General features: G+C 43.1%; 1 protein-coding gene across 2 annotated transcripts in view; it reads right to left on the reverse strand.

Annotated features, from left to right (window-relative positions):
* Nucleotides 1-12,831: 12,831 nt before the first annotated feature.
* Nucleotides 12,832-16,016, reverse strand: part of LOC148478263 (ferroxidase HEPHL1-like) — a 91,937-nt gene continuing 88,752 nt past the window's right edge. The window contains exons 18-20 of one of the 2 annotated variants that reach the window (XM_088455730.1): nt 15,292-15,454; nt 13,574-13,600; nt 12,832-13,495 (exon numbers count right to left, since the gene is read on the reverse strand). In XM_088455730.1, the coding sequence (XP_088311856.1) occupies nt 13,293-13,495; nt 13,574-13,600; nt 15,292-15,454 (393 nt within the window). In that variant the 3' untranslated portion in view covers nt 12,832-13,292. Of the gene's footprint in view, nt 13,496-13,573; nt 13,601-15,291; nt 15,455-15,788; nt 15,882-16,016 lie in introns of those variants that run through there. The other variant, XM_088455731.1, reaches the window with a different exon arrangement.

The following is a 16,016-nucleotide window of genomic DNA, read 5'->3' on the forward strand; positions in this document are numbered from 1 at the left end:
TTTCATTGTGTTTCTTATTTTTTGTAATTTTTGGATCCATAATTTCTTCTATTTTAGATTTTGTTTATTTTAGACCCAAAAGACCTTTTGATTTTGACTCTTATATATTTGCTCTTGGTAAGTCCATTTTTTATCTTGTATTTGCAAACTAATTAGCGCATTTTTAGTAGTTACTCTTGTGACTTGTATTAGCGAACTAATTAGCGCATTTTTAGTAGTTACTCTTGTGACTTGTATTAGCGAACTAATTAGCGCATTTTTAACAGCTTAATAATCATTCTAACTTTTTGGTGGTTTCTCTTTCGCTTTTTGTGCCAACATTTCGACCCATTTTGATGTACTGTGTTAAATGTCGCTTTGCTGTTTTGCTAAATGTGTGTTTGGCATATTTTAACTTTGGTCTAGCACAAAATTTGTAAACAAAAATGCACAGAGTGAAATGTGTCAAGTAATTTTGGTGTTTATTTTCAGTTTGGACGTATCATGACAATACCCCGGCATGTAAGCAGCAATGGATGGTATCATCAAGCTAAGTTGTTTTAATATAGTTTTGGGGTGGGTCAAAAGCCTTACTTTGAAATCTTTGAATTTCAGGTTGATCTGGGGCGGATTGTTCTGGCCATGCTCCCGGAAGCCGACCAACCTCAATCTCGTCCCAGGCGTAGGCATCGTAGGCATGCAAGGCCCCAGATATTTCGAACACGTGTCACCCTTTTTGGAATGCCCGATGATGAGGTTTTAAGACGCTACCGTCTACCTCCCAAAATCATCATAGACACTCTCTCATTAATAGAAAGTGATCTTGAGCGGCAAATTGACAGTCCAACAGCAATACCACCACTTACGCAATTTATGGCGGTGTTACATTTCTGTGCCTCAGGATCGTTTCAAACAACGGTGGGAATAGTGGCGGGCATCTCCCAATCCTCCTTTTCCCGGATCCTGAGGGCAGTGATGGAGGCACTTTTCAAGCACCTCCATCATTTTATTCAAATGCCTTTGGATATGGGTGCCCTTAGTGTGGCCAAGGCCAATTTTTACCAAATAGCTGCCTTCCCACACATCATAGGGGTTGTGGATGGTACTCACATACCACTTCAGCCTCCAGCCCGGCTGGAGGCCATATTTCGAAACAGTAAACACTATCACTCCCTGAATGTAATGGTGGTATGTGATGCCTCCCTCCAGATCCTGTCCCTGAATGCTAAATTACCCGGAAGTGCACATGACTCCTTCGTCATCCGGCAATCAGGGATATGGCACAAATTAACCAACCTACAAGCTGGTGATGCGTAGCTTCTGGGTAAGTGGAGACCTTTAGCACATAACAATGTTAAGCTTGATACACAGTGTTCCTGATGTTGTCAATTCTTTTCCATAGGAGACAGTGGATATCCTTGCATGTCCTGGCTGCTCACTCCTTATTTGGCTCCCACACCAGGCCCACAAAGTGCGCTTAATTCCGCACTTACAGCCACCAGGCAAGTGGTGGAGCGCTGTATTGGCCTTTTAAAAGGCCGATTCAGATGCCTCCACCGCTCTGGTGGCGAGCTCATGTATTTGCCGGATATGGTGTCGAAAATTGTGGTCCTGTGTGGGATATTTCCCAACATCGCCATAAGGAGTGGTGTCCCAATGCAGCCAGAGGATGCCTTACCTGAGGATGGCCCCCCCGAGGTTGGTCGGAGGTCAGTATGTGGGGGGGCCATACGCGATGATGTGGTGGCCAGATTTTTTAGGTAAGTTTTAACAAAACAGTGTTTAAACCTAATGTGTTTGTGTTTGTTTGCGAACATCTAATTTTGTTTTCTTTTTTTCAACATCTTCGGTTTGTTCACATAATCTTTGGCACTACAACTCTCACTACTTCATGCTACCCTTACCAAACCTGGATCTGGTCATTTTGGGAATATATTCTGGAACCCATATCGCAACGCCATGTTTGTGGAATCATTTTGGCATGGTCCTTCCTCAACCAGTTCTTTATTTTTTTTTTTATTTTTTTTTTTATTGGGTATGTGTTGTATTTGAGATTATCACTGTGTGTTTTTTTTTGTGAGTGACCACTTTGATTTCTCAGTTATGTTGTGAATAAATGTTTGGAGAGTTAAATGTTCTTCCTTTTTTTGGACGTTACCAGCAAGTTTAACCAGGTTAACACACCTTACATTTGACTAAGGGGTAATCCAGTACTGACGCCAGTTGAGCAAAAATTAAATATGTTTTCAGGTTCCCAACCCACACCAAAAGGAAGCCTGTCCAATCATTTGGCTTTGTAAGATTCGCCTAAGCAGCTTGCCCACCAACTAGGAACCTGTAAAATGTAGAAATATCTAATTGACACTACACACAAAAAGGGAAATGACATTGTTACTGTTATGTGTTTCTTGAGGGTGTTTTACATACAAATACAAAACCCAATCTAATTTTTAAAAAATGCAAAACCTTGCAGGAACAGTCTACTTATGTCAGGGTTAACTATCTTTGGTTTTGAAAAAACGAATGAGGCAGAACGTATATTAGAAATAAACAATTTATTTTGAAAAAGATAAAAACCAAAAAAAACTACTGCCGAAGGATGCCAGACAGCCGGTCAAGGGCCACAAGCACCCCAATTACATTTTGGCGCATGTGTGCCACACAATCTTCGACCTCTTGCCGACGCCTCTGTTCCTCTGTGGGTGAGAAAAGTGTGTGGATTAATCAAACAATAGGGAATCCACATTAAAATAACAAAAACACAACGAAATCACTCCAAAACCAAAATTAAAAAAAAAAGGGGTGCTGCAAAAATTACAAGGCCTATGTAGAAATACCCACAGGTGTGATATGTGTATGTTGAAATCAGCAGGAAGAGGTAAAGGCAAACTGCTAAATCACCAAAAAACAACCCAAAAATCACGAATAAAGGAACGACACATGATTACATACAGTTTGTGGTTAAAAAAAACGCAAAAGAAAAACATACCGGTAGCCAAAACGGCAGATCCCAAAGTCCCTCCATCTTCATCCTCGGAGGAGCCTTCATTCCCCAAAGAACGGGGCGGGGTTATCACGGACTCCGGGGAGGGGGTAATTGGAAGAGGGGTGGTTGGAGGAGAGGGGGAAGGGGGACGGAGGGGAAGGAGGCCCGACAGTTCCGGGAGAGGGTCTTGGAAGGCTTGGGAGGAGGGGGGAATAGGGGAATTATTTGGGGTGGAGTGTTGGCTGGGGGTGGGTGAGAGTGGGCGGGACCGCCGTCTGGCCGGACGGTGATGGCGTAGTCTTGCCTGTCCCCCTAAAAGATGTCAAACAAATTGTGGTTAGTTTCTGGCCAAATCCTGGCCAAATAACATTTTAAAATCACCCACCACCAACAAAAAACATGCAAATATGAGTAGAATGAATATATCAGAAATAGAGGGAAAACATGGTCATGCAGATATGAGGAGAATGAATAAATAGGACAGACATGAAAACATGCACACGCAGTTTGCCCCACAAAGACAAACATGAAAACCACAATACATAACACTTACCTTCCACTATCTGCATGCGAAAGCATGCCAGCAAGCGGGGCGTTCGCCGTTGCAGGTCAGACCACCTGCGCTCCAGCTGGCCGATGTTGCGGCGTGAGCCGAAGGAGCGCAGGCGGGCCCGTGCCTCCGCATACGCGGAACGCTTCTGCCGGTTGGTGATGGGTGGAGGCTGGCTGGTGATACGCCGATCCATCACCTCCGTTAGCACCAGCAGCTCGCGCCTGGTGAATGCGGAGGCTCTCATGATGGCAATGGTGTTTTTCTTAAAATTCATTTTTGATAAAGTGTGCCAAAAATTTCTGATTGGCTAATGTATCTTGGAAATTAACAGGAGCAATTTGATTGGTTAGTGTATGAGTCATGTGTTCGACAGGGCCAGAAATCTCTGGAGAGTTATGATAGGCTTGATGCAGTGACATGCGTAAGCAAATTTAAATAAAGAAATGAACCCCGGAAAATATGCGGGGATCCACAGCAATAGAACAATTGTTTCATTGTGGCTAACATGTTTTTTGAGCAATAAAAGCGAATGTTTAAGCCGTACGTATTCTGCGGGTAAACACAAACACGGACAAGAGTAAAGTTTCTTGCATTGTGTTGAAAAAAAAAACCCATTAAGCTAATTGATACATTGATTGGCATGATACGATTGATGGAGGTAGGCAGAATAAAGGAGCAGGTAATCGACATCTGACATGGCCACTTCCGGTTTATACTTGTGCGTGCGTTCCCTTCAAGCCATTTCGGGGATGTACGCTCGCTATTTCGCACGCTCGTTAGTTAGAGGAGGGGTCGTCTGAGTTTGGGGAGGATTTTTAGATGCGATCGAAAATACGAGCGAGCCCTTGAATTTAAATATTTTTGTACATACGCCTAACGTACGTGCGCCCGCTTGCGAGTGGGTCTGAATGAGGGCCTAAAATAGTCTTGATTAACTGAGGTAACTGAGGAGCTGAAGGAAAAGTCCAGTAAGTCAGTGGTAATAGCAGGGTAGGGAATCCAGGAACACTGTGATAAAAGCTGAAAGGAAAATCAGGTAATGTTGAGACAATGGCTGTACAGGGTTATCCAGAAATGCTGTAATAGTTGCTGAAAGGGAACAAAGGTAATGCTGCGATGATGGTTGATCAGGGTTTAGATGAAAACTCAGGTGCAGGTTGGAGTAGGTAATTGGGAACTACAGGTTCAGGAAGGAATGGGTAGGTTTGGGGAATTCAGGTTCAGGGAGGAGTGTGTAGGTAGAAGGAGCAGGACTTGATCCAAAGCAGGGACCAAGGCAGGGTAGGGTGGTGCAGGTCTGCAGGGAGCCAGGGACCAACAAGGAGCTAGGGCAAGCACCGATGCACAAGACTAAGGTCAGGAGTGCAGGAACTCTCTCATAGCAGATGCTGTGAAACACTACAGGGAGCTCTAAACCCCCTTAAGTACCCAGCAGCAGAGCATGTGTGGCTGGAGAGATCACCTGACGCTTCAGGATAGGCCCAATATGTCACTTGACCTGAGGCAAGATGGCCGCTCCCATGTACTGAGACGGCGCTAGACTTATCCTTGCCAGGATGGCTCAACGCTGGCAGACCCCCGCATACACCCAATGCCAGTCTCCACGTGCCAGCTCCCTCACTGGAAGGACCACAGCCCCCCCCACCAGCAAGGACCGCAACCTCCACGCCGCGAAACCCTGGTCATGACAATAATCTTGGATATTTCCACCCAGATTCCTTTGCAAGCTTGTACTGGAATGTTATGTCCAAAAGAGAATCTTGCTAGTGCCTCCTGGATGAGGGTATCCGTAACCCCACAAGGAATATCTTGACATTGTATCCCGCCATCTGATGGGCCAGCCACATTTGGAGGTGATGTGTTTGTAGGAGGTGGAGGAGGATCATCTGGTGGTGGCACGGGCACACTTTCCACACCCACATCTGCAAGTGTGTCCACATCTTTATTTTCTGATGCTAGTCCCAATCCAAATTCGTCCAGAAACTCGTGTATGCCAATCATGCAGTCCTCTACACTGACCTCCTCATAATCCATGACTGCAAATTCCAAAAAGCCAGGCGTTGTTATATATAGCATAGCCATATGCATACGCAGCTGCTATTGTGTGCCACTCCCACGCAGTGCCCTACGCAACGCACAAGCGACCAACACACCCAATAAAACCACCCCTCCAAGTTCATCTCACTTTCACAAGATGCTGCGGACTGTTGGGAGTGCAGGACATGCCGCCCAGGCATATGCTAGCTGTTGGATTAGGTGAGTCACATTCTCCTTGGGGTAGGAGTTTCACCTGCTGAAAATAATTATGGTCCTGCATTCATTCTCCATCACTGTATTGCTCCACACCGCAAGCTGTTTCTCCTCTGTCTGATATTGCTCAGGTAGATCATGAAGACCAATCAGCTTGTTATCCCTCTCCAGAATCAAGCCTTTCAGGATGTTTTTTGTAATCCTTCCACCTCATGTACATTGTGACATTCTCATTGACCTCATTCCCGCTAAAACACCTCTCTGGGGTCTCATGTACCCCCTTTCTCTCCCTGAGATGCTGCAATGTCTGAATATATGAAGGATAACCTTCAATAATAATTTGCTTTTTGTCCTCCCCTGCTAGTGTAGGATTTGTAGTGTAGAAGATGGTGGGCTCATACAGTGTATTGATTATCATGAACTGAACGCTATTAGCATTAAGTACTGCTATCCTCTTCCCTTCATCACTGAACTTTTTGTATGCATTAAAAGTGCTACCATCTTCACCAAGTTAGACCTCCGGGAAGCCTCTAAACTTATTAGAAATGAAGTGGAAACAACAGTTTTCAATACCGAGGACGGACATTATACATATCTAGTTACAGTATGTCCTTCTCAGTGTCCCTACTATTTTTCAAAACTTTATAAAATTAACTCTTATGTGATTTTCTCTCAAGATATTGAGTGTCATCGCTGTCATGTCTCGGAGGTACTAGCTCGGGTCCATCAACTATACTGCAAGTTGGAAAAGTGTATTTTTGAATAAGATAAAACATTCAATTACTGAGCTATAGAGTTTCTGGTACTGGTCTGCAAATGGATGTGGACAAGGTACAGTACAGACTATTTTTAATTGGCCCTAGCCCATGGACCTGAAGTCAGCCCAACGCTTTCTTGGGGTTTTCCAATTACTATAGGCAATTTATTAGAGGATACTCTTATCTAGTGGTGCCCGTCACTTCTCTCACCAAGAAACCAGCAAACCCTAAGATTTGGCCTAGAGACTCTTAGAGCCTTTAAGAAAAATATATATTGTTTCTTCCCCAATTCTTCAACAACCAAATACATCATCACCCTTTTATCTGGAGAGTAAAATTTTGGAAGGAGGTGGGGCAGAACTCTCAAAGGTCCATGGATGGTAAATTACATTTCTGAGGATGTTGCTCCTAAAAGTTCTTGCTAGCAGAGGCAAACAACATGTTTAAGGACAAAAGACTCTTGGGCCATGCGTTTGTCATTAGAAGAATGGCTATATCTCTTAGAAAGTATGCAGTCATCAGGTCGTTATGCGGAATGTTAATAGGCACAATCTCAACAGTCCATTTTTGTGTTATGTTAGCTTTAGGCTTCGATCGACTGACCAGATTTACAATGTCGACGTTCTGTCCATGTCCACATTTCACATATTGTCGTAACATCTACGTCAACATTCTGGATTTTGATGTTCAAACCGTCGAACCAATCTGGTGTCGACATTATGTACCACATCCTGCTTAATTGCAGCTAAATTCCATGTAACTGTGTATACAGGTCACATGTATCTACTCTCTATTTATAAACCCTTCAACGCCTTCACCCAGGCCAGGGCCGGTGGTTCGTATTTTTCTCACATCTATAAAAAACATTTCAGACAGAAATAAAAAAACATTAAGGCCGATGCTCTCTCCTGAGCTTTTACTAACTCTGAAGAGTCAGTAATCCGAGAAATAAGTCAATTCAGTATAAGTCATTCGAAGATGCCATTGCGTGACTTTTATTTGTATGACATGATGTATCTTAGTTAATTTGTCCACTTTAAATAAAGATTTAAACATAGTTATAAAAAAAAGTTTTTTAAGTTAGATACTTAATTCCAGTTACAAACGTTTAATTGAACTGATATTGCCTCTACTGAAGTTTGAATCCCTTGTTTTATACATAATCCCTGTAAGGGCATTTCTGTTCTCTGACACGTACAGAAATACAAGATTTTAATTCCACATCTGACACATATTGACGTCAAGTAATATATGTTGTGTATATTATCATTCAAATCATGTTCTTGAGCATCCACTTTGTACAGTATATAAAATAGAAATTTAATATACAAACATACTGTAACATTTCAGAATTAAATAAAAAAATTCTATGAAAGAAAATGTTCTCAGACAAACATAGGTCTAGCTGGAGTGTACACACATAACATGACTGCTCGTAGCACCTGCAGAAGCTCCAACCTTGTGTGGCTGGAGGGAGTGTAAACGTGCGTGGGATCTCAATCCCGCGCATGTGCAAAAATCAACAAGTCGGCTTCATGGGACTGCATCGGCTGCAGCCTTTAGAAGGCAAGGCTGCCATTATAGCAGGAGAGTGTCTTCCCATTGGGAAGCCATGGTCACTGCCAGGCAGCCTCTGGGGTACCTCGCAGCACCTAGGTAAACTCCGCCACTGTATATCACATTCCAATTATTTTTTCTTATTCAAAGAGTGCATGAACAAAATGCGTTTTGGCAGCAATGCAGCATATGAAATACAATTCAAATAGAAGTCAAGTTATTAACACTAAAAAAGTTGCATTACTTGGTAATAACTTTGCTTTCAGAAATCTCTTAAGGAAGTGTACAGAGTAGCTGGGCTGGTGGAGTGGCTTATTTGGCAATTGCCTACTGCAATGGGAGGACAAACACAGTATCGGATGTGATGTGTTGGTGTCTCATTTTACCTACACGCAGGGGCGGATTTAGGCCAGGGGTCAGGGCACCCACAACAGTAATGACGACCCCCGACCACCACACAGTTTTCACTCAGCATACCCCAGGAGCCATTGGCCTTACCGGGACTTTTCCTGATGGACCATGCCTTTTAGGTGGGCGTATAATGTATTTCACTGTTTCAGTCAGTCCCATTTTTGTATGCATATTTTATGAACTGCAGTGGGGATTGGTGAGGTGGGATGGGGGGGAGGGGTCTCAGCCAGCTGAAAGAGGGCAGTCCCAGCCAGTGAGGTTCATGTGATCTTGTTTGTTACAGCAATGAAGAGAAGCCAGTGGAGCTCTTTAGACTCACACAAACTTTTAAGTCTAGTCAGCAGATTTGCAGTTTTCCATATTATCCTACACTGTGCTGAATTGTAGCAAGTAATGTCCTTCAAATGGACAGCTGAGAGCCTACAGTAGTGATGGTCAGTGCTAGAGCCTATCATTCAAATCTCCTTTGTACTTCAGCAGTGTTTAAAGTAAACTATCATTACACTTTTGTTATCAGTGAACGGCACAACGACATCATTGGGTTTCAGCTGCAATCCCAATGTGGAAGCTCAGTGATCACATTGTCATGTTTTACATTTGTTCTTTCTAAGAACTGCATTAAACAGTACTTTGGGCACATTGCTGCAACCAGAGCCCAGTTCCAGGCACCAAAAATGACCCATCTCAAGTCCTATCAGGCCTCACTGGAGTCTGGCATGCAATATGCCAGCAGGGAATCGGTATGAAATACAGACAGTCGGGATCCTGGCGGTCAAAATCCCGACAGGGTTAACATACCGACACTTGTTGGTCGGTATGCTAACTCTCCACCTCTCCCTAGCCTAACCCTCCCTCTTTGGCGCCTAATCCTAACCTCCCCCCTAGTGCCTGAACCTAACCTCCCCCTCCCCACACCCTAAACCTAACCCTCCCCCCTTAGTGCCTAACACTTCCCCTAGTGCCTAACCCTAGCCTCTAAACCTAACCATCCCCCCAACCCCGTTACTAACCTTCGGCATCCCGGCAGTCGGGATACCGGCGCCGGGATTCTGACCGACGTCAGTATTCTGGTACCGGCAATATAAGCGTCGGCATCCCGACCGCTGGGATGCCAAACGCACACCGCCAGGGGATGGGAATTATTCAAAAAGTTGACTGCAATATAAGTCACTCTTTATAAGCAAAACAATGTGATGCCTGAAGTTAGAATAATTTAGGTGTGTTGAGCTATGTTCTTTCTAAATTGTGCACGTTTCGAAGCACATAAGCTGCAAGTTATGGTGGGTGGTACGAATAAAGTATTTTTCCAATATTCCTCCCCTTGTAAATGTTGTGCAGCCTATTGATCTCACACCATCGCTGCAGTGACAGCCAGCTACACAGGAAGATGATCACTGGGATGCCCTGTGTACTGTTTGGCTCTCACTGGATGGCTCAGTGTACTGTATGGTGGTCACTGGGATACAGTGTGTACTGAATGGTGTCACTGTGACGTTACATCTGCTGTATGGCAGGCACTGGGATGGACTTTGCACTGTATGGGGGTTACTTGGATGATGCATGTACTGTATGGTGGTGGTCACTGGGATGCTCTGGTAATTATATGGTGGTCACTGGGATGCTCTGTGCACAGTATGCTTTTCACTGGGACACTGTGTACAATATGGTAGTCACTGGGAAGTTCTGTATACTATATGATGGTCAAACAACTGAAGGGAAAGTACATCTGCACACATTTACATGTATCTGTAAGAGAAACCCATATTTGTAAACTAATATTCAGGTTGGGGGGTGCTGCCATCAGACAAATATAGTGCTAAATTATTGAAAAAAGAAAAAAAGAGTTTGTCTTAGTATATGACGCACATAGAACATTGAATTGATCTAAAAGATAAATCTTTATTAGAGATACATTAAAAATTGGTGCAAATAGCACCAAGATCAGCGAAATATCAACAAAAAGAAAGTTATATATTGTGACAATTGTGAGAAGTGTCTGTGAAAATGTTTATATTTATATTAAAATAAAAATTACCCCGCCATGTGTCTCCATTTATTATTATATTATACCTATTATTGTAGTATGTAATGATATTCAATCTTGTAATCACAATATTATTGATTAAAACTCTTAAATGACAACCAGAGAAAGAAGAGGGGAAAAAATGGGGGAGACTGTATCCACATATAACAGAGGGTATATTCCTGTATCAATATTAGGGGCTTGTTGGATGAAGGGGGTACCCTTCTATCCAATAATATCACCCATGTTAATAAAGTTCCACTGTGCAGTCTCTCAGAAATTGTAATTTAATTTCATTGACCGTGACTGGTCTTGTTCCCCTTGGTATATCACAAATGCACCTAGTCTGTTGCGTGAGTATTTTAATGATTCATTATTTGTATGAATCTCACCAAAAAGTACTAATAGTCCATCATTAATTTAATACACCATCTCCTTATGATGCAGTGATTTATCATATTTGATGGTACTATTATATAAGTAAAGTATCGATCCTTTATAGAAATTAGTTGAGGAATTCGTAATCGATATTGATAGTCTTCTTATTGGCTAGTTGCCCATACACATAATTATGATTAGTCTTTAGATTAAATAGTATAAATCATCAGTGAAATACCAATTGTATGTCCGCCTGTCTAATAATTTGATGGCAGAGCGACTATCGATTGTTATTTAGTTCTGTTGTCTATTATATTTATTCCCCGTTCATTCGATACATATTATAATAAATGAATCATTCACATATACTGTCTATTCCATCCCCCAAGCATCTCATGGGGTGGTTACTATAGATGGTATGCCGATGCGCGTTTCGCTGGGTGCTTTATCAAGGCAAAACTTGATAAAGCACCCAGTGAAACGCGCGTCGGCATACCCGCCGCGTGTGCTCCTTACCTTAACTAGCAAATATGTGTAACATGATAGGTTTATTGTGAAACCAGAGAAATTTGCACCGTGATAGAACGTGAATGTGTGAGATAGCTCAGTGATCTCACCAATAATTTTATAAACAGTATTGTTGTAACATTTGTATGTGTGCACCAAGTGTTTAGGGGACGCAATATATGAACCTGCATTGTGACAGGGCGTGAATGTATGAGGCAGTTCAATGACCTCACTACTAATTTGATACGCAACAGTGTTGCTATCTATGCATGTGTGTATTGCCGTCAATCTGAGCCAGTGCTACACTAGTTACAATATAACAAATTTTCACATTATTTGTTACCATCTATCATGTTACACATACTTGCTAGTTAAGGTAAGGAGCACACGCGGCGGGTATGCCAACGCGAGTTTCGCTGGGTGCTTTATCAAGTTTTGCCTTGATAAAGCACCCAGCGAAACGCGCGTCGGCATACCATCTATAGTAACCACCCCATGAGATGCTTGGGGGATGGAATAGACAGTATATGTGAATGATTAATTTATTATAATATGTATCGAATGAACGGGGAATAAATATAATAGACAACAGAGCTAAATAACAATTCATAGTCGCTCTGCCATCAAATTATTAGACAGGCGGACATACAAGTGGTATTTCACTGATGATTTATACTATTTAATCTAAAGACTAATCATAATTATGTGTATGGGCAACTAGTCAATAAGAAGACTATCAATATCGATTACGAATTCCTCAACTAATTTCTATAAAGGATCGATACTTTACTTATATAATAGTACCATCAAATATGATAAATCACTGCTATCATAAGGAGATGGTGTATTAAATTAATGATGGACTATTAGTACTTTTTGGTGAGATTCATACTAATAATGAATCATTAAAATACTCACGCAACAGACTAGGTGCATTTGTGATATACCAAGGGGAACAAGACCAGTCACGGTCAATGAAATTAAATTACAATTTCTGAGAGACTGCACAGTAGAACTTTATTAACATGGGTGATATTATTGGATAGAAGGGTACCCCCTTCATCCAACAAGACCCTTATATTGATACAGGAATATACCCTCTGTTATATGTGGATACAGTCTCCCCCATTTTTTCCCCTCTTCTTTCTCTGGTTGTCATTTAAGAGTTTTAATCAATAATATTGTGATTACAAGATTGAATATCATTACATACTACAATAATAGGTATAATATAATAATAAATGGAGACACAAGGTGGGGTAATTTTTATTTTAATATAAATATAAACATTTTCACAGACACTTCTCACAATTGTCACAATATATCACTTTCTTTTTATTGATATTTCGCTGATCTTGGTGCTATTTCCACCAATTTTTAATGTATCTCTAATAAAGATTTATCTTTTAGATCAATTCAATGTTCTATGTGCGCCATATACTTTTCTCAAACTCTTTTTCTTTTTTCAATAATTTAATACTATATGATGGTCACAGAGACTGTACTGTACTGCGGTCACTGATATGCTCTTGGGTATTTATATTTTGATGATGCTTCCACTTTTATGCAGTAGGTTAGGTAGTATAGTAGTATGCAATAAAATTATTTTGTTGGCTTGCGACACTTTTTTGGTTAACGATTTGTAAATCTCTTTTTCATCCAAAGTCTCTTGTTAGTGTTTTCCGGCTCTTTGCCAGTCAGTTAGTCATTAAGGAACGATGTCACCTTCTCACCACGTTCCTTGGTTTCTCATAGAAAACCCTTTGTCTTCTCATCTTCTATCTACATAGTTCCGGGCGCTCAGACATCTCCGAAAAATGTAAACATGTACCGTAGTAGTAAATTTTGAAGGCACTTCCTGTGATCCTATAGTTCATCGCTGCTGGGTTCTCATATACTGTTCATTGGGAGTGAACCATTGTAAATTGTGTTGTAATGCATCCTTTTCTGTGTACATCTGAGAATTGTCAGCATTAGAACCAGAAGTACCAAAAGGACCAAACCAAGAAATAGGAGAGACAGGAGAGCAGCATTGGCCTGGCTCACGGTAAGGACCCGTCCCAGGAACGGCACCCCAGTCACGCTATCAGAATCTGGAACACAAACAAAATGTAACGTAAAAGGCTGATAACACTAACAATTGCATACAACGCTACTGATATTTCTCTTACCCGGCGGAGTAGTATTTTCCCCTTGGTCTGAAGAAAAAAACAAAAACATAGTTAATATGAGTAGTTGGATAGTTATAATGAGTCTATTTATAATTACCTATTATGTTCACTTAGATATTATTGAAATTATAGGCATTCATAATTGCATTTCGGTGGTCACTTACACACCGTGGCGTTTCTATCAAAAGTCATGAAATGCAATTTATGACATCACTAGAATCCAGTGACATCAATGGTGTGAATGGGAAAACAGAACGCATGATCCAGTGATCCATCCTTGGCTGAATGTGCATGGATATATATTACTTGCATGTAATGGGATGTAGTTATAATGTTGACACCCCATTGTCAATAGTTATGATGTTGTCATTGTAGAGATTCTGTTGGGACCGGAGGGTTAGGCTGCAGCAGCGGAGGGTTAGGCACTAGGGGGGGAGGGTTAGATTTAGGCTATGGGAGGGGAGGATTAGGGTTAGACACTAGGGTAAGGGTTAGACTCTGCGAGAGGGGAGGGTTAGGCACTAGGGGGAGAGTTAGGGTTAGAATGCGGGAGGGGAGGGTTAGGGTTAGACTGCGGGAGAGGAGGGTTAGGCACTAGGGGGAGGTTTAGGGTTAGACTGCGGGAGGGGAGGATTAGACACTTTGGGGAGGGTTAGGGTTAGACTGTGAGAGCTGAGGTTAGGGTTAGGCACTAGTGGGAGGGTTGGGGTTAGGCTACGGGAAGGAAGGATTAGGGTTAAGCACTAGGGGGACACACTCCTTGTAATATGTAGTCTCGGATACACTAAATTCCCAGCAGTGGCGTCACAAGGGGGGTGTGGGTCATACCTGGATGTCACCCACCGAGGGGTGACACTAAAATGCAGACTCCTCCTCAGTGACAGGAGCCGGGTGCTGCACTGTATCATTACATGCAGCACTCGGCTCCTGACACAGTGAGGGAGCCGGCAATGCACATAGAGTAATCTCCGGGGGCAGTCCGCACCCCCGGGACTCACAGAGTAACTAAAACGGGGTTCAGGCCCCAAGGCCATGCCCCCTATCAGAGAGGCCATGCCACTGTCTGCGAGGCCACGCCCCTTTTTGTTGGCACACAGCTTCCCCACGTGCACTACAACCCTCCCCCCACCGGGCGTCACTGATTCCCAGTGCTTGATGTGGGATGGAATACTGCAGTATGCCACTTCTAGGAACCGGTTCCTGTGAAGCTGCAGGGGTCAGCATGGCGCAGGCATGTATTGGTTCCGGGAAGCCAGCAGCCACTGTATCTTCCTGCACATGGCCGACTCTTGGGGTGTTCGACCAGTACGGTCGAATAGGGTCGCCACCCCATAGACGGCGCACCCCTCCCCAACATCCTGATTTCAGTAGGACAGTACTGTTCCACTGTTCCACCCGTGGGCCGAAGTGGGCCGCTGGTGGTCAAATCGGGAGGTTGGGGATCCCCACCGCCGCAGCTGTGTGGCGCTGCCGGACCCCGGAGTAGTCGAATGGATACTGCGCGCAGCATCCATTCAGTGCTGGGAGAGGGCTGGGGGGAGCCCAGCTAGTGACGTTATTTGGAAGTGTGCCATGCGGGCAGGCTTCCAAATAACGTCACTTAGGGGGCGTGGCCCCCATTTTCGGCCGACTATAGGGAGCTATGCCCCCCTCTGTCAGGGCCTATGAGAGAAAAGTTTAGATATTGGCAGAATAGTTGACATCACCACACTCCATACCTGACCGCCGCTTCACGGTAAAAGTTGTCTCCATGCCGGCATGAATGTGATCCGTGACATGACAGTGGAGCAGCCAGGTCCCAGGGTTACTCGCCACCAGTTCTATTGTCTGATAAGTTCCAGGGAAGAGATCAAATACATCTGCGCGGTGCTCCTTGTCCTTCTGAAATGCAAAATTAAAAAAATAAATACTAATACTGAGCACGTATTGTGTAGTAACCAGAACACGCAGAGCGCGGTGCGCACTTTCATCCAGGACTTGATTTCTGGATGCAATTAGCAAAGAAGACAAACATCTTGATTTCCTTACCCAAGTGCTCAGACTGTCCTATACTGCCACCTTCTGTTGTAAACCAGTAATACACCACATAGGCCTTCATTTCATAAAAGGAGGATTGACCAAACTGGATGACAACAATTTTCCAATTTCCTGCAAGGTTCTTTTCATATTTACCTTACATAGTCTATATCCCTGGTGGCCCTCTGCCTCTGGCAGTACTTCTAACAGGCACTTTGTCAGATGTGTCATCTCTCAATAGTTTGGGACAATCGTCCAGAGCGGTTTATAATCCTCAGATTCATAATTTCTCCTATGAAAAGGAGGAGATGAGTATGTGATGTTCCAAATGCAGATGGGACAGGTACTAATTAACTGGGCCTGACGGAGGCCAGCTGCTGACCTGCACCGTGCGTAGCATTTTTCATTAATTTGTTTGGGAAGGTAT

The sequence above is a fragment of the Taudactylus pleione genome, unplaced genomic scaffold, assembly GCF_031769625.1.
Source record: "Taudactylus pleione unplaced genomic scaffold, aTauple2 ptg000667l, whole genome shotgun sequence".
NCBI lineage: Eukaryota > Metazoa > Chordata > Amphibia > Anura > Myobatrachidae > Taudactylus > Taudactylus pleione.